Raw genomic sequence first — 19,940 nt, 5'->3', positions numbered from 1 at the left:
GGAACAGAACCTCCAGCGCAGACTTTTGAGTGACTTCGTTGTGTATATAGTGTCATACCTGTTTATTGTTGTGGATCCTCTTGATTTCTTTTCGGTTTCCGTTATGATGGCCATGTCAATATCTTGTGAATTTAGTTCATTTTCTGGTTCTACTTATTTTTTAGACTGCGGCCATTCCTCGTAGTCAAGTTGAGTACACTCTATTCCAAGTCGTTTGTTCCTGTTGTATGTAAAGCTTCTCTACCCACTTACCCGTTCGGCTTGTTTCCCCCCCCCCCCCTCTCTCTCTCTCTCTCTCTCTCTCTCTCTCTCTCTCTCTCTCTCTCTCTCCCCTCCTCCTCCTGGAGATTGAGTAATGTTATTATTCCCCCTCCCCCACTTAAGAGGATACCAGCCTATGCGCAGGGTACCTGGGCAGTGGGGCTGCCTCTTTCTGGTCTCCCAGCACACCTGTTTTTCTCCCTGAGGTGATTACTTACACTACAGCTATGGATCCATCTGTCCAGGTTTTGTAGGGTATCCTTCCCTGTTTTCCATTGAAGTTGTCCCCTCTAGGAGAGCAGTGTAGCCACCCTTCCCCCGTCCCATCCTCTTCGTCTGACGTGAGTCCAAGAGACCTGGCTTGGGCGGCTCTCCCAAGAGCTTAAGAATACAGGGAACTAACAAATGGTGGAAAAATAGAAATTTTTTATGGCTTTGTGAAATTCTAGAGTCTCTCCTGATTACATTGATATATACATTATAGGGTTTCAAATGGAAAATGACCTACAGATACCAAATTTTAAAGTTGTGGCCATGTAAGCCGCCACTCTCCCTTTATATCTGTTACAGAAAGCAGTGTTATTAATAAAAGAGCTAGTATTTACTTTTTTTCACGTGTTACTAAATGTTTGTTGCCAAGTGCTACATATATTTGTGGAAGTACATATACTTTAGTGTGCAATAAATACGAACTATGCCAGGCATCAAGAAATTCAATAAAAGGAAATTCCGTGGTAACCAGTTCACAAACAAAGCAACCTAGCTGTTGAAAGTAACCTAGGTACCAGTTCTTCAGGGAAGAAAGTCCCACATGGCACACCTCCTGGTGATTCAAATTTTTATGTTAACAATGACGCTGTTTGTAGTGGATTTGTTGATGTGGGCATCTTATCTTCTTTGATAAAGGAAGTGGCGAAATGTAAACAATGTGATGGTGTAAGCTGTCTGGAAATAACTGAACAACAAAGTAGCAGGAAGGGTTTAGCGTCAAAATTAGTTGTTCTGTGTAGATCCCGCAATAAATCTACCTCGAAAAAGACTTCCAACGTTGTACATAATTCATATGATGTGAATTTGAAGTTAGTTTATGCAATGCGTGCAATAGGAAAAGGAAAAAGAAGCCTGCTCAAAAGTTTTGTGGTTTGATGGACCTTCCGTCTCCTCCAAGTAGGTTCAGTAAGTACATAAAAATACTTTTGGGTGCCTTGACGGTTGTGTCTAAAGCGTCTACGAAACGTGCAGTAGAAGAAACTGTAAATATTAGTGGAACCAGGGACACTGCTGTTGCACTTGATGGGACATAGCAACGGTGCTACTTCTCTGGAGAATGGAAAAGTTGATGTTGATTGCTTATCCAAGTACTGCGACACCTGCCATGGTAACACTGAAGGACATATTGAACATCAGTGTTCTAAGAATTATGATAGTTACACTGGAGGGATGGAGTGTGATGGAGCTCTAAAAATATTTCATAGGTCGGTACCCGTTTATAGCGTTAGATATACGAAGTACCTAGGCAATGGGGACTGTAAAGCTTTCAATAAAATTAATTAGGCTAGATCAATGTTTATGGTGATACCTTGGTAATAAAACTGGAGTGTTGTGGACATATGCAAAAGAGGATGAGTGTTAGATTGAGGAAGCTACGAAGAGAAATGGAAGTTGATATGTGATGGAAAATCTGTCTGGCCGAGGCAGATTGACAGAAACTGAAAGTATTATTTAAAATTCAGAATATTAAATCACTCGTAACTTCGGAAATATTACATACGTGCAAAATCTAAGAGCAGTTTTGGGATCAGCACAAAAAACTTTTAAGATGAGAGGGACACTTCACACATGAATTCTCATTACTTTTAATTTTCGTAAAATTTTCACCTCGTCAAGATGGCATAAAGTTTTGAAGATACAGTAGTGGACTCAAGTATCATTGCCGCAACATTAACATAAAGAATGTCAAATCAAAACACCTTTCAGCCTTCTAAATTTTCAAATTATTTTATTGAGCGACCAGTGCCGGCGATATATTACGCCATCTGCAGGCTCCCTAACCGACGTGTAGGAAGATTCCTACCTCTGGTCCAGTCAAAATACGGGCCGGCATTCAATGAACGGTATCTGTAGATTTTTTTGAGTCAGTGATCACTTCATTCATCACCTGGTCGGTAGATGATTGAAGTGACAGCTGTCAGAAAACAAATCTGTGGATTCCAGTCACTGAATGCCGGCCCCTATTTTGACTGGACCTGAGTTAGGAATCTTCCTACACGTCGGTTAGGGAGCCTGCAGATGGCGTAATATATAACCGAAACTGGTCTCTCAGCAAAATAATTAGAAAATTTAGACGGCTGAAAGGTATTTAGATTTGACATTCTGCACTGAAGAGCCGAGGTTCCGCAACCACCTGCATAAAGATCGACATACAGAGAAGTTAATATACGTTCAAACAAATTTAATATGCAATTGTAAAAGCTTTTGAGTTAGTACTAACACAAATGAATATAGAGAGAGCCTTCAGATAGCTTAATTGTGCTGTTAAATATAATTTTGTACATCGTTTTGTGATATTACATCCCTAAAACTCCTTTTAAATACCTTTTGGATAGACGCCAAGCTTGACTTGACTGAGTGCTGATGTGGTACGTCACGTAGGCACGCAATAAGTTTAATTTTTGTGAATTCGAACAATGTGCAGGTTGGCAGCAGTGTATGTACATGTCCGACATCAATCATTGACGACTTCCGTGAACTGTTTACAAAATGAATTCTGAGATACGAAGACATAATTTATCAGTATTTACATTGTTCAAAGTTACAAAGCCTTGACAGAGCAAGTGAGCTTCTGGATTAGAGACATGGAATCGACTGCTCATATCACATTCATCATATTACGTTGATGAAACCCATAGTTAGGAATTCTGCCATGCTGTATCGAATGGACGCTCAAGAGATTATTTTCATCGACCCCACAATTTGGAGTTCATTACAGTACGCGTGTTCCAATCTACAATGTTTCTGGGAGTAGGCTAGATGCGGATATGGTATGTGGTAAAGGGTACATAGCGTAATAGCGTCAGTCTTACCCTGCCATACACCGCCACGTCCCCAGTGTTGACAATGCGTCTCCGTAAGAGCTCAAAAAGTCTTCATTTTAGCATCGTGGTTATGACATAAGATACATGTAGACCGAAACACTGTGTATGACTCGTTTCGGAACGCGAGTTCTTTGGGCTTTGTAAGTGAAGCATAGACGCGACGCATAAAGTATTTCTTGTAGCGTATCTCCTTGCAGTTCGTTCAATATTTCTGGGACACTCTGACTAGACAAGCCTGTGACTTCCATCTGCGATCACGGGACCTTCATGAAAACCCTTCCCGAAGTTGCATATCGCAGAATATACACTATGTAGTTGAGATTGTACTGTTACACTAAGTCTGAAGGAGATTGCGTGTAAGGCATATTCGGTTAGTGAATACAGGGTGTCCACAATTAAAGTTTGTTTCAAAACGTTGTAGAAAAACCACTGTTCAGAATGGCGTCCAATTACAACAGCACATTCTTGACGTAATGGAACAAAACACGAAAATTTTATAAGTACAGGGTGATTATAATTAAACTTTCAAACCGCTGTAGAAATAACACCACTGGTCAGAATAACGTCAAATTGCAACGGAATATTGTCGGAGAAGGGGGAAAACGTATGCCAGGAGAAAAATAAATATTTACAAAATGTAGCAGTAGATGACGCTGTAAGCATCATAATTTAATAGTGGTCGACTACAAATGACGAATGTACACTCCTGGAAATGGAAAAAAGAACACATTGACACCGGTGTGTCAGACCCACCATACTTGCTCCGGACACTGCGAGAGGGCTGTAAAAGCAATGATCACACGCACGGCACAGCGGACACACCAGGAACCGCGGTGTTGGCCGTCGAATGGCGCTAGCTGCGCAGCATTTGTGCACCGCCGCCGTCAGTGTCAGCCAGTTTGCCGTGGCATACGGAGCTCCATCGCAGTCTTCAACACTGGTAGCATGCCGCGACAGCGTGGACGTGAACCGTATGTGCAGTTGACGGACTTTGAGCGAGGGCGTATAGTGGGCATGCGGGAGGCCGGGTGGACGTACCGCCGAATTGCTCAACACGTGGGGCGTGAGGTCTCCACAGTACATCGATGTTGTCGCCAGTGGTCGGCGGAAGGTGCACGTGCCCGTCGACCTGGGACCGGACCGCAGCGACGCACGGATGCACGCCAAGACCGTAGGATCCTACGCAGTGCCATAGGGGACCGCACCGCCACTTCCCAGCAAATTAGGGACACTGTTGCTCCTGGGGTATCGGCGAGGACCATTCGCAACCGTCTCCATGAAGCTGGGCTACGGTCCCGCACACCGTTAGGCCGTCTTCCGCTCACGCCCCAACATCGTGCAGCCCGCCTCCAGTGGTGTCGCGACAGGCGTGAATGGAGGGACGAATGGAGACGTGTCGTCTTCAGCGATGAGAGTCGCTTCTGCCTTGGTGCCAATGATGGTCGTATGCGTGTTTGGCGCCGTGCAGGTGAGCGCCACAATCAGGACTGCATACGACCGAGGCACACAGGGCCAACACCCGGCATCATGGTGTGGGGAGCGATCTCCTACACTGGCCGTACACCACTGGTGATCGTCGAGGGGACACTGAATAGTGCACGGTACATCCAAACCGTCATCGAACCCATCGTTCTACCATTCCTAGACCGGCAAGGGAACTTGCTATTCCAACAGGACAATGCACGTCCGCATGTATCCCGTGCCACCCAACGTGCTCTAGAAGGTGTAAGTCAACTACCCTGGCCAGCAAGATCTCCGGATCTGTCCCCCATTGAGCATGTTTGGGACTGGATGAAGCGTCGTCTCACGCGGTCTGCACGTCCAGCACGAACGCTGGTCCAACTGAGGCGCCAGGTGGAAATGGCATGGCAAGCCGTTCCACAGGACTGTTCCAGCATCTCTACGATCGTCTCCATGGGAGAATAGCAGCCTGCATTGCTGCGAAAGGTGGATATACACTGTACTAGTGCCGACATTGTGCATGCTCTGTTGCCTGTGTCTATGTGCCTGTGGTTCTGTCAGTGTGATCATGTGATGTATCTGACCCCAGGAATGTGTCAATAAAGTTTCCCCTTCCTGGGACAATGAATTCACGGTGTTCTTATTTCAATTTCCAGGAGTGTATTTACAAAATGTAGCAATAGATGACGCTGTAAGCATCGTAATTTAATAGTGGTCGACTACAAATGACAAATGTATTATACAACAATGCTGGGGTTCTACTCAGTGAGCATGGGTGTACAGGCGTGATACTGTTAGTTACGTAAGCCCACCCACCACGGCAAGGTCATATCACATCAGACGGGAAAAATCGGTTTTCAATTGTCCTGAGGCCAAAAACGTAACTCGCATTCCGGAGGACGACGGTTTAAATCCGCGTCCAGCCATCCACGTCTAGGTTTCCCGTGATTTCCATAAATCGCTTCAGGCAAATGCCGGGATGTTTCCTTTGAAAGGGCACCGCCGATTTCCTTCCCCAATCCGAGCTTCCGCTCCGTCTCTAATAACCTCCACCTCTTGCTCGTAACCTCTTTATTACGGTCTGATCGGACAGAGCGGCTCCAGTGGCGATTCTCAGATCGTCTTGCAGAGTTCTAGCGGAGTCCGTACAACGCCGCAACGCAGAGATGGGTAGGTATCGGCCTTCACGTAGGGCTGTAAAGCACCGGCGACCTTGTCCAACTCACGTTGTGTACAGTCCTGTCTGCTTGTAGCGTGTATACAATTTGTGGACGATACGTGGAGAGGGATTGGCATTTGCAGTAACGTGAGCGGAAGTCCATCCATTTTGGATCAGAGCGCCCTTGCATCTTGCACTGCATTAAGATGTTGCACTGTATATGCTTGGTTGAATACAGGGTCTACAAATGACATCTGTATTACCTCACTAGAAAATTCTAGGACACCGGTACTCACTGCTAATGAGTCACCTGACACTGTAATCCATAAACATCCAGTAGATGGCGAATGGTTTTAATTGGTGCGTACATTGAAGGCGAAGATCTCAAACCATGCAATAAGACCACTGGTACCGCCTGTGCGAAATGAGAGCAACTGTCGGAAGGATAATGGGAGATTCTTTTAACGAATTTGAAAGCAATGTTTTATCTGCAGATCCTAAAAATAACCCAAAAAAATTTTGGTCGTATGTAAGATTTTATGAACGCTATAAATAATTAAATACCTTCTCATGCTGACAGTACGGGTAATGTAAATGATGATGATAAACAGAAGGCCGAAATTCTAAACCTAGCTTTCATAAACTCGTTTACGGTAGAGAACTGCAGCACCATTCCCCCTTTCAATTATCGAACAAACGCAAGGATGGCCGACATAGTGTTCAGTGTATCTGGGATTGTAAAACAGTTAAGATCCTTAGACGCCAGGAAGGCATCTGGCCCAGACGGTATTCCCGTAAGATTTTGTTGCGTATGCTACAAATATAGCATCATTGTTATCCATTATCTATCAGAGATCATTGGAACAGCGGAAAGTTCCGACTGGAAGAAGGCCCAAGTCATAGCAATCTATAAAAAGGACAGAAAATCGGATGCACATAATTACCGGCCAATTTCACTGACATCGATTTGTTGTAGAATAATGGAACATATTTTGTGTTCAGACATAATGACCTTTTAGACTCTGAGAAGCTCATCTGCAGAAACCAGCAAGGTTTTAGGAAACAGCGGTCATGCGAGACACAGCTGACCCTCTTTGTGCATGATATAGAACAGGCTCTAGATATCGGCTCCCAGGTTGATGTCATATTTTTCGACTTTCGAAAGGCGTTCGAATCAGTTGCGCACTGTCGCTTGCTCCAAAAAAGTGCGCGTTTACGATATATCCGATGATATATGCGGTTGGATAGAAAGTTTGCTAGCAGAGAGGGAGCAGTATCTCGTCCTGAACGGGGTGGCTTCAACAGAAACAAGAGTAACTTCAGGTGTGCCCCAGGGCAGCGTAATAGGTCCGCTGCTTTTTACGATTTACATAAACGATCTGGTTGATGGTATTGACAGCGGCTTTAGACTGTTTGCCGATGATGCTGTAGTCTACAGGCAAGTACTATCACAAGAAAGTTGTGAACAAATCAATGATTTACAGAAAATAAATGCGTGGTGTAATGACTGGCAGTTGTCTCTCAATATTAGTAAGTGTAACCTACTGCGTATAACAAGGCGAAAATCCCCATTAATGTAAGAGTACAAAATAAATGCCCAGTCTTTGGAAGCGGTAAAATCCATCAAGTATCCGGGTTCACACGAAATGGAATGATCAGATTACACAAGTAACGGGTAAGGCGAACTCTAGATACCGGTTTATTGGTAGACTCCTGAAGCGATTCAGTCTTTCAACAAAGGAAATTGCTTACAATACTTTAGTTCGTCCAGTCTTGGAGTTTTGTTTGTCTGCATGGGACCCTTACCAGTTGGGTCTGATTCAAGAGATTGAGGAGGTCCAAAAAAGAGCGGCAAGATTCGTGACTGGTACATTTAGCCATCGCGAGAGCGTTACAAATCTCGTAGAAAGTTTGAAGTGGGACACACTTGCAGATAGACGGCGCGCTAAACGGAAGGGGCTGCTCACTAAATTCGAAAGTCCAAATTCGCCGAGGATGTAGAGCATATATTATTACCATCAACTTTCAATGATCACCATTCAAATATAAGGGAAATTAGAGCTCGTACTGAGGCGATCAGACAGTAGTTTTTCCCTAGCGCGATCCGCGAGTGGAAGAGAGTGGGGGAAAAAATGACTTTGGCGCGAATTGTGCCCTCTGCCACACACCGCTTGGTGGCTAGCGGAGTATATATGTAGATGTAGATATAAAAACAGATTTTCCATGCAGGACGTTGATACATGTGTTCCCGTAATTGTTTCGAACAAGCGTATTGTTATTGGAATCTATTGTAGCTGTTATCTGTTGTGTGTGTGTGTGTTTCCAGTTGTAGATGACGTGGGATGTGTTGTTTTGTGGTTGCAGCCAGCTGTACCGCAGCTCGAGTTTCAACTCGTCGGGGCGCAGTTCGACCTGCGACACGGGGGACGACATGTACTCGGACGTCTCGCTAGAGGAGGACGTGTTAGACCTCAACCACAAGGTACGTACATCCACCCTGCTTCCATGCGCTACAACTGCATGTTGTGTTGCAAGGAATGCGGCTGCACATTCGGCGCAGCTCCTCGAAGCTCCAAAGGACACAGTGTTCTACTATTTCAGTTTTTCTGCGAATGCTCATTGTCGGCACAGTTATACAACCCAAGCAGGTCACAGGACATAATCAAATCTTTGGCTCCCTCTCCTTTCCTTGTGCAGTGAGCCAATGTAAGTGTCGTGTTAATGATTTAAGAGAACTTGTGTGGCTGAGTGTAAGGTTATGAGACATCATGAAAGTGAGAACGAAGACGGATTCAGTTATTAATCTTAACAAATGGAAACAAGATGACTGGTCTGATCATTGTGCCTATCCGCCGGGTGGATCACCATGTCACGTGCCGCTGTTGCACGAGAGACTTGCATAAATTCATCACTTCTCCACATCTACATAGATACTTCCCAAGTCACTGTAGGAGGCTTGGCGAAGGACAATTGGTACCAATAATCAGCTATTTCCTGTCTTAAACCATACGCATATTGACTGAGGGGAAAATGAGTGTCTGTATGCCAGTTATGCTCCCTAATCTCACCACGGTCGCTAGGCGAGACGCACAATGGTATAAGCAAAACTGTCGCACGCTCTTCTTCGAATGTCGGTTCTCTAAATCTACCCAACAGGACTTAAAGACAAACGGTCTCGCTCATCTTCTGGAGATTTCATCCCCGAGAATCTCTGTTAGGATGGACTACTATGACTAGTTAAGGTACCAGCAGCGCATGTCTCCATTTGCTCCATAGAGACAACCCGTGATATTCATGCTGATCTATATACCATTATATGTAACTCCATTTGATGGACTTGTCTTCGTAAGGGATGGTATTAAAATACTTGTCCGGCTTCCGTATTTAGCTCCCCTCCCCCCCTCCCCTCTCCGTAATCGCTTGAGCCAAATGTTGGGATGGTTCCTTTGAAACGGCTAAAGCAAACGACCTTCACCATTCCTATCCATTCATAAATTGTGCTCAGTCTGTAATCCCGCCGTTGTCGTCGTCAGGACGCTAAACCTCAACCTTCCTTCTTTTACTAATATGGATGATGAAAATTTCTGGACGGGTTGAACCTACCGGTACCGCGTGTGTGTTTTGACGTGAATGTTAACGACGCGGCGTTTAAAGTTGTACGCACCCACAGACTCAACAAGACATTGACGGTATTAATTTTGGTTTTATATTGTCGTTTTCGGGCTTGGCTAGCACTTGGATGGGTCACCGTCCAGGTCTGCCAAGTGGGATGCCCTCAGCCATGGAGGAGCTACTTGATTGAGAAGTAGCGGCTCCGGTCGCGAAAACTGACAACGGCCGGGAGAGCGGCGTGCTGACCACATGCCCCTCCGCATTTGGAGACACCTAAAGGGTGAGGATGACACGGCGGTACCGTTAGACCTTCAGGGCTTTTTCGGACGGTGTCTTTTTTTGTTCATGTTGTCTTATGGGATGTACACTGCTGGCCACCGTAAATGCAACACCCTGAAGGAAGCATCCGAATCATGTGAAATTTATACCATGGGTTCGCAGCGATGAGATATGCAACTGATTAGAATTTCAGCGCAGACGCACATCACGCGCGCCTGTGGCGCCACCTCATAGCGCCATTTAAGGCTTGGCGATTTCGACGGGTGTACGTTCGGCACGTGTGTTTACCTTGTGGTTGTTTCACAAGACGATCAGTTATGCCTCGTAGACAACAGCGAACATCTTTTGATTAAGTATCCGAGTTCGACAGAGGAAGGATAGTGGCTTACCGAGACTGTGGATTATCATACAGAGAAATCGCTAGTCGTGTTGGACGAAACCAAACAACTGTAATGCGGATATGTGACCGTTGGATGCAGGAGGGTACGACGGACCGACGTGGTCGATCGCATTCACCTCGGTGCACCACTGCACGTGCTGATAGGCAAATTGTGCGCATGGCAGTGACGGATCGCTCAGTGACGTCCCGAACCATAGAACAGCACATTGCGTCTGTAACGCATCATCCAGTGTCTGCGCGTACTATTCGACGCCGTTTACAGCAGAGTGGTTTGTCCGCAAGACGTCCATTGCTTCGTCTACCATTGACGCAGAACCACAGACGTCTCCGTCGCCAATGGTGTGATGACAGACGGATGTGGACGGCAGAATGGAATGACGTTGTCTTTACTGACGAGGCACGCTTCTGTCTGCAGCACCACGGTGGTCGGATTCGAGTGTGGAGACACCTTGGAGAGAGGATGCTGGACAGCTGCATTATGCACCGCCTACGTTGGAACACGTGAGGCAATACTAACCTTACGACTTATCTTAGAAGAAAGATTAAGAAAAGGCAAACCTACGTTTCTAGCATTTGTAGACTTAGAGAAAGCTTTTGACAACGTTAACTGGAATACTCTCTTTCAAATTCTGAAGGTGGCAGGGGTAAAATACAGGGAACGAAAGGCTATTTACAATTTGTACAGAAACCAGATGGCAGTTATAAGAGTCGAGGGGCATGAAAGGGAAGCAGTGGTTGGGAAAGGAGTGAGACAGGGTTGTAGCCTCTCCCCGATGTTATTCAATCTGTATATTGAGCAAGCAGTAAAGGAAACAAAAGAAAAATTCGGAGTAGGTATTAAAATTCATGGAGAAGAAGTAAAAACTTTGAGGTTCGCCGATGACATTGTAATACTGTCAGAGACAGCAAAGGACTTGGAAGAGCAGTTGAACGGAATGGACAGTGTCTTGAAAGGGGGATATAAGATGAACATCAACAAAAGCAAAACGAGGATAATGGAATGTAGTCAAATTAAATCGGGTGATGCTGAGGGGATTAAACTAGGAAATGAGACACTTAAAGTAGTAAAGGAGTTTTGCTATTTAGGGAGTAAAATAACTAATGATGGTCGAAGTAGAGAGGATATAAAATGTAGACTGGCAATGGCAAGGAAAGCGTTTCTCAAGAAGAGAAATTTGTTAACATCAAGTATAGATTTAAGTGTCAGGAAGTCATTTCTGAAAGTATTTGTATGGAGTGTAGCCATGTATGGAAGTGAAACATGGACGATAACTAGTTTGGACAAGAAGAGAATAGAAGCTTTCGAAATGTGGTGCTACAGAAGAATGCTGAAGATAAGATGGGTAGATCACGTAACTAATGAGGCGGTATTGAATAGGATTGGGGAGAAGAGAAGTTTGTGGCACAACTTGACTAGAAGAAGGGATCGGTTGGTAGGACATGTTTTGAGGCATCAAGGGATCACAAATTTAGCATTGGAGGGCAGCGTGGAGGGTAAAAATCGTAGAGGGAGACCAAGAGATGAATACACTAAGCAGATTCAGAAGGATGTGGGTTGCAGTAGGTACTGGGAGATGAAAAAGCTTGCACAGGATAGAGTAGCATGGAGAGCTGCACCAAACCAGTCTCAGGACTGAAGACAACAACAACAACAACAACAACAACAACAACACTGGTCTTGCACCGGGTATTATGGTATGGGGCGGTATTGGATATTACTCTCGCACGCCTCTAGTACTTTAAATACCCGTCGCTACATATCCGAGGTGCTGGAGCCAGTTGTCCTTCCTCACCTTCAGGGCTCGGCCACAGCCATATTTCAACAGGATAATGCGCGACCACACGTGGCACGCATTGTCCAAAGGTTCTTCGTCAATAACCAGATTGAAGTGCTTCCCTGGCCGGCTCGCTCTCCGGATCTTTCGCCGATAGAAAACATGTGGTCCATGGTTGCTCAACGAGTGACCCAGATTACATCCCCAGCTGCCACACCAGATGATCTTTGGCAACGTGTGGAAGCTGCTTGGGCTGCTGTACCCCAGGAACACATCCAACGTCTCTTTGACTCAGTGCCGAGACGTGTGACAGTGGTGATCTCCAACAATGGCGGCTACTCTGGCTACTGATTCTGGCAGTAACCACATGTCACAGACGTCTGTAAACGTAATCATTTGATACTTGGTCAACATGTTATCTACAAAATAAATCTTGTGCTACCTCTTGTCTTTCTTGGTGTTGCATTTACGGTGGCCAGCAGTGTATTTAGTGACGGACTGATCTGTTGCGTTGCCCGAAGTAAGGCAGCAGTTGGGTTGTATGACTGCGACGCTAACGAATATGGGTATGAAATCTTATACTATAGACGAAAAGCTACTAAGATGATCTGCGGCCATATTAGCACTAAATGGTAAAACAGTTGCCACGATGACGCTTTCTGGCAGATTAAAACTATGTGCCTGACCAAGACTTCCGCGGGAAAGTGCTCTACCGACTGAGCCATTCAAACGCGACTCTCGACCCGTCCTCACGGTTTACAGTCGCCAGTAACTCGTCTCCTAACTTCCTGCCAGGAAGTTTCATGTCAGCGCACATTCCGCTGCAGAGTGAAAATTTCATTCTGGCACTTTCCATGATTGCCAACGTTCTATTTATTATATCCTGATGCGTTTCGGGACAAGCTCATCGTCAGATCTATTGCAGTCAGCACGAATATCTTATTGCTTCCTACTGCATTTCATAAAACCATCACTGTGCAAGTCTTCGTTGTGGTGGTATACGAAATCTGGCAATTGATAGTACAAATTATTAACCAGTCACAATTCATTTTTTTTTCCCACTAAACGTTGCGAACGGCCTTGCCGCAGTGGTAACACTGGTTCGCGTCAGACCACCGAAGTTAAGCGCTGTCGGACTGGGCTAGCACATGGATGGATGACCATCCGGTCTGCTGAGCGCTGTTGGCAAGTGGGGTGCACTCAGCCCTTGATAGGCAAACTGAGGAGCTACTGGTTTGAGAAGTAGCGCCTCCGCTCTCGGAAACACATACGGCCGGGAGAGCGGTGTGCTGACCATATGCCCCTCCATATCCGCATCCAGTGACGCCTGTCGGTTGAGTATGGCACGGCAGCCGGTCGGTACCGCTGGGCCTTCGCGGCCTGTTCGGGAGGAGTTTAGTTTCGGAAGGTTAAACCTCCACCATCTGGTGGATTTATGGCAGTTAATAAGGCACTGATACACATTTTATCAAAATTTTCGGACATCATGTTAGTGGACATTCATTATGACGGCTTGAACTCTACTGGGGAGGCGTTCAGCGAGGTATCTCGATGTTTGTGGACGAAGGGCAGCTCATTTTTTCTCAAGAACCGAAACCAGAGACACTGGGATCTGGAGCCAAGTCGACGTTCTAACTCATCCAAAAGGTGTTTTACTGTTCAGGCCAGAAGTTTGGGCAAGCCTGGTCAGTACAAGAATGTTATTTTCCACAAACCACTGCCACATAAAAGCTGCGTTATGACAGGGTGAACAAGCCACTGGGGTCGAGCGGTTCTAGGCGCTTCAGTCCGGAACCGCGCGGCTGCTACGGTCGCAGGTTTGAATCCTGCCTCGGGCATGGATGCGTGTGATGTTCTTAGGTTCGTTAAGTTTAAGTAGTTCTAAGTCTAGGGGACTGATTACCTCAGATGTTAAGTCCCTTGGTGCTCAGAGCCATTTGAACGATGGCAGAGTGTATTGTCATGTTGATGCAAGCTATCATCTTCTCAGAACTGTTCCGCTAATGAAAGCAGCACACAGTGCTGTGAAATGTGTTCATATCTTTCCACATTTAGCATTTTCTTGAGCACAAGAAGGGGACCACACCGCAACCACGACAAGTATCGCAGTACCGTAACAGCATCTCTTCCGCACTTTGCTAGTAACATTACATGATGGCAGGTAACGTTACGCAGCCAGTCAACAAAACCATACCATTCCATAGGACTGCCAAAGCGTACAGCGTGATTTATGACTACAGATCACTCGTTTGCAGTTGAGTTACTGTCCAGTAAGAATCACCTCAAGTGTCGCTTAGGATGTGCCTTTAGAGGAGCTGCTCTATCATTGTAGCCCTTTCTTTTTAACTACCTGCACCCAGTTATGGTGTTAGCTCGACTACTGGCAGCCCTTAGAAACTCACGAGCGATTCCTTCCGTTGAATTCGTGTGAATTTTTACGACCACCATCGACAATACTCGACGGGTCAGTGCATAAAGTTTTCCAGGTCTTGGTTTAGCTGTGGTTCTTCCATCGCGTTTCCCCTTCACAATCACATCACCAGCAGTCTACTTGGGTGGCTTTAGAAAATTTGAAATGTCTGATGGTTCAAATGGCTCTGAGCACTAAGGGATTCAACTTCTGAGGTCATCAGTCAGCTAGAACTTAGAACTACTTAAACCTAACTGACCTAAGGACATCACACACATCCATGCCCGAGGCAGGATTCGAACCTGCGACCGTAGCAGTCACGCGGTTCCGGACTGAAGTGCCTAGAACCGCACGGCCACTGCGGCCGGCGAAATGTCTGATGGATTTGTTACGGGGCGACAACAAATTAGTACTCCACTTTTGAGGGACTGAGCTTTTCTGACCGATCTATTCAGCTGTTACTGCCCGACTGACAACATAGCAGTCCCCGCCTCCCCTATACTTCGATATTGCAGTGTCTGTGCTATTCTGATGACGATGAAAAGTTCTTTTGGAATGCATGTGCAAAGAAACAGGTAATGCGGCGATCACAGCCGTTACGAAACACATCAAATGATTTCGCAATGCGAATAAGGACTACCATCAGCTGTACAATGGAATGGCAACAGTGAAAATTTGTGCCGGTCACGGTAAAGGTTAAGCTAAAATGTCCACATTTATAGCTAAAATAGATAGTGTGTGAGAAAAGTAATGGCCGATTGTATTATCGACCAAAGCTTTTATTTTTTCAAATATCAATATTGTCCCCTTCAAAGTAGTTGCTCCCTTTGGCAGCTATACACCGGTGGAGTCTTCGTTCCGTCTGGGGAGTAGCTCTGAAAGGCTTGAACAGGCAGGACCTTTAATATGTACGTCACAAGGATTCAGATCGAGTGAAGGGGAGGGGGGTGGGGGGGATGCCAAAAAGTCCGTAATGGATGGAAGTGAGCGGAGCCAACAAAATGGGCCTTGCAACGAACTTGTGACGTCACACTCGTAGGTTTGTCCGCCACTCTGAGGGAACGCTCGGCTCCGTGCAGCGTCCACGGGAAATCCGTATTTAATTGAAAAGGTACCGGCTAAAGGTCATAATTTTGTCTTGTGTTATCGAGAACTTGTATGCACTTAAACACGCAGTCAAGAATTACTAAACTCGTCTGAAATGGTCGCTCCCCGCCGGAGACGGCTACTGGCACTCGTGTAAGACCTGCAGTGTCACGTGCCGTGACGTACGCGCCACAGCCTGTCTTTCGCGTGGGCCTCAGAAGTGACGGTGTGACATGAGGCGTTGTCATGACGCGGCATTCACTTGTCTGCAATGCCCGTCCCACTCGATTCACCCTTTTAGTGAGCCTTTTAAGGACATCTTCATAATACACTTGGTTGCTATTTTTAAACCTGTCTGATCTCACAAGAGCACACACACGTTCGACGTTTTCGTCGGTTGTTTGAGTTGAATGTCTCTCTTCGTGTTCGCGGCTTTCCAAAGATATGTACCAGCGATAAAACTTGAGCTCTTGATAAGGAATGTTCCCCATAGACTAGTTACAACTTTTCAAATAACACACTCGCGGATTCCCTAAGTTCAAAATAAAACTTTTGTCGGCATAACATTGCTCTAAATTCCGCTGTTCCACTTATGGCATTCACAAAAATCGTGTGATGGCCATACGGAGCTGCACCTGGGACTGAGTAGGGATTAACGGGCCGGTAAACACAGGGTTTCCAGATCGCTCGCAGTTCTGTCAGTCTTATTGCTTTTCTCACACATTTCGCATACCAGTCATATTAGGTGGACCGAAGTCTAGGTCAGGTTGAAAGGTGGCAGTTCGAATGCCGGACATTTGCCACACTTGCCCCTTCGCCAGGTAGCATGAGTAGCAATTCCTCAGGTGAGAAACGCCCTTCCTCGTACTACATCTGTCCGATTTCGAACCGCCGTCTCCACATCTTACTCGATACAACCAGTACGTAAGGGACCTTCCTCTTCGGCATCCTAGCGAGATACAGAGCTTCTTTTCCGAAATCGAAATATTTATTACTTTTGGGAAACGAAAGCAATACCGACGATTATGTCAGTATGTAATGTATGTATACGCGAAATATATCTATTTATAAAAGCAGCTAAAAATTCAGTTGACGTCTTACAGTCTCCAATCCTTCCAAACTATGTAAGTGAAGACCATATGTGGCTTAAGTTCAAAGAAATAGTATCAACAGCGCTCGAGAGATTCATATCAAATAAATTAATAAGAGACGGAACTGATCCCCCACGGTACACAAAACACGACAGAAAGCTGCTGCAGGAGCACCGAAGAAGACACGTATAATTTAGACGAACGCAAAATCTTCAAGATTGGCGAAGTTTTACTGAGGCTCGAAATTTGGTGCAAATTTCAATGCGAGATGCATTTAATAGTTTCCACAACGAAAGTCTCTCTATAAATGTGGCAGAGATTCTGGTCCTATGATAAGCAAACCAACGAAAAGGCTCAGTAAGTACTTTTACTGCATGGCATTAACAGAAAAACTGTAGATGCTTCAGTCGTAAATTTCGAATTTAGCCCTTGTCAGGGGGAGACAAGGGACGCAACCCTTCGGAGCAGGTAAAATCGTGGCAAATTTCCGGCGTGGCAAATGTCCGCACACCGGCAGTTCGGTTGGGAGTTGGCGAAGCCAACGATAGTTAACTCAAGATAATGTAAATCTTGTAACGGCATGTGTTTTATGCGTACTGAATTTTGATGAGTAACTTACTCCGCGATCTTGATAACATCATGGACAAAAGCATTCTTATAGTATCGGTAGGTTAAATATTTCCAAAATTTTTTACTGCCCGGCCCCGGAATGGTTGGTTACTTCAGCGAACTGGTCTACAGAGGCAAGACAAAGATGCTCATAACCCTCGTTAAATACAGCCTTTTATACTGCGTGCTCTTGGTATTGGAACGTTTCCTGGGAAGAGGACTGCTGCCGGGCGACGTCTCGCTCGGGTGGGTCGGCAGTAGCTCGTAGCTGCGTCGCTCGCTATCTGTGGAACGCAGTGCGCTATCTGGCGGAAGCGTCCCATGCCTGCTCAGATACGAGTTGCCGGCGTGCCTCTGCACAGTTCGCGCTTTGGGTTTCGCTGCCGTCGCCGTCATTGCCGCCCACGAGGTGAGTCTCTCGTTACCCGCTGCCCCCCGTGTTCTGTCTTCGCAGTATGTGTTCGTAAACAGGGCAGTGGAAAGCCACCTGCAAGTCTTCTCGGTAGATGACACTGTGTGTCATTGACAGAAAAACTGTAGATGCTTCAGTCGTAAATTTCGAATTTAGCCCTTACATTTATGACAAAATAGTACTATTATCACTATTGCTTATTGATTCAAGTCGTGAATTAAAAACACTGCCCTCTGCAAAAAAACTTTATCAATTGAGCATCCGAGGACGCCTGAAAGCCCAGCGAAGTGTCAGCCTTGTGATCAGGTTAAAGTTAAGGTACATGCTTTGAGGGGTGCAGTATTAGTGATTCTGAACAAAACCTTCAAATTGACATATGCCCTATTCTGAATGGTTTCCGAGATAGAACACATGTAATGAACATCGTAATTTATTTTCCGTGTTATTCAAACATTGTCATTTTTGTAGTGTACGACAGTAGTGTAGGGGAAGTTGATACGAACAGTTTGATAGAAGGCACTTGTGGTCTATCAAGTCTGGAAACTACCACAAACTGGCCTACAAACATTGTCTAAGATACAGAGCATGCGCATCGCTAGACGTTTTCAATATTCTCGCGCTCTCATCGCGCAAACTATTAGTCCTACAGAAAAATAGCTAGAACCTTTTTTCCATTAAGTTTAATGTAGTTTAATTCTGTACTGAGACACGTTTTTTCTGGAGGGTGAGCTTTGAGTTACTCAAGAAAAAGTACTAAAGTGATATTTAATGTGTTCTACCTCGGAAACCATTCGGAATACGGCGTATGTCAACGAGAAGTTTTTCGTTCAGAATCACTAACACCATCACTCGTCGAAGCGTATACCTTTCCTCCTGATTAACCCTGTATCCATCCTGATTTTACTTAACTGCTGTTCTCCCTTCTTTACTTACCTGTAAGTCGTTTCGCAACACCGCTGCCGCATACACAGACTTTGTTTTTATTACGGAACAACAGATAGCAAACCTGTGAAGCTGCTTCAGTGAGCATAATTTTTTTGAATATTTCCGTTCGGAAATCACTTGGCTTGCTTGAAAGACATGACTGCGGTCGTAGATAAAAGTTTCAAGCAATTTTTCTGCTGTCCGCTAACGTTTTTCGGAAGCTTGAGTACCTAATTCTGCCTCTCCTGTTTGTAGTTGTTAAACGTACATAAGTGATACAATTTGGCAGGGACACGATTCACCATACTAGTTCTGAAAAGTAGGTCGCATAAGTATTTTGTGTTTATCTGGAACATGAGACCCCACTATTGCGCTAGTAAAGTGAAGTCTCTGTTAAGAATGCCGGACCATTCCATTTCTGTCTCCTTGCACCGCTAGGCTTAGCTATCTGAATGACGCCCACCATTCCACTCGCAACTTATCACTTTCGTAATCTAAAGCCAGTTATTGACAACGCCCTTACCGGCTGTCAGCATTTATCACAACTTAATTGTCGACCCAATTTCGAAACTGGGAACATAATTATTGTAGCTTGGTAGGGCGTCTGCAGTCGGTCTAAGAATATTACAAATTGAAGTGTCTCTAAATTATGAATCAGGATTAATGGGAAAATCTTTTTTTCAGTAATTTGTCTACGTAATTTCTCTTCGTATCGTCTTAACTAAAAAAAAACTTGTTAACGTGTATGTTGAATTGAAAGTTGCAGCAGTTTATTTAATAATGAAACAACTACTCAAGAGATCGTTCGATCGAATCCTCCACAACATGCTCCTTGTTGATGTCTCCTTTTTGACAGCCATACATTAATGGTACTTTTATCACCTCCATAGCCTGTGTAATTGTCTGAGTAAAACATTAATTTGGAAGTTATTTTGTAAATACTCCATTCTTCTACACGAAAAGTTCGTTTGTAATTGTGAATCAAAAGAAATAATTATTGTCTTAATGTTAATTGAGATAATGAAAGTCATACATTATGTAACGTGATACCCCGTTTTAATTTGAGAAAGCATCTACGAAACTACTTCAGCCTTACACTGTAGATACATGGAGCCAGATCCTATGTTGATCCAGTGCCGTCATTGCCCAAATATACCACTTCAAGTACTTTATCTTCTTGTTGTATGCGAAGGAATGTCCAGTAGAGTAATACCAGTTGCAGACAAAAATTAAAATATGAAATATAGTGTGTGGAATATGTAGATTGTCTTACACACAGAGAAATAAGCTATTTTCAAGGTACTAAAGTTACATGAAGAGTTGTGGGCGCAACTTGTTCCCTGCTGTTGTGGAGAGGGGCATGGGC

At 45.0% G+C, this 19,940-nt stretch overlaps 1 protein-coding gene across 5 annotated transcripts in view; it reads left to right on the top strand.

Annotated features, from left to right (window-relative positions):
* The window catches only part of LOC126253585 (rab11 family-interacting protein 4), a 968,661-nt gene that overhangs the window by 801,003 nt on the left and 147,718 nt on the right, over positions 1-19,940 (top strand). For all 5 annotated transcript variants that reach the window (XM_049955015.1, XM_049955014.1, XM_049955013.1 and 2 more), the window contains one exon: positions 8,341-8,458. In XM_049955015.1, coding sequence (XP_049810972.1) covers positions 8,341-8,458 — 118 coding nt within the window. The remainder of the gene's footprint in view (positions 1-8,340; positions 8,459-19,940) is intronic.

Source organism: Schistocerca nitens, chromosome 4 (assembly GCF_023898315.1).
Source record: "Schistocerca nitens isolate TAMUIC-IGC-003100 chromosome 4, iqSchNite1.1, whole genome shotgun sequence".
Classification (NCBI taxonomy): domain Eukaryota; kingdom Metazoa; phylum Arthropoda; class Insecta; order Orthoptera; family Acrididae; genus Schistocerca; species Schistocerca nitens.
Note: the sequence above shows the minus strand (reverse complement) of the source record. Positions and strands in the feature narration are given on the sequence as shown.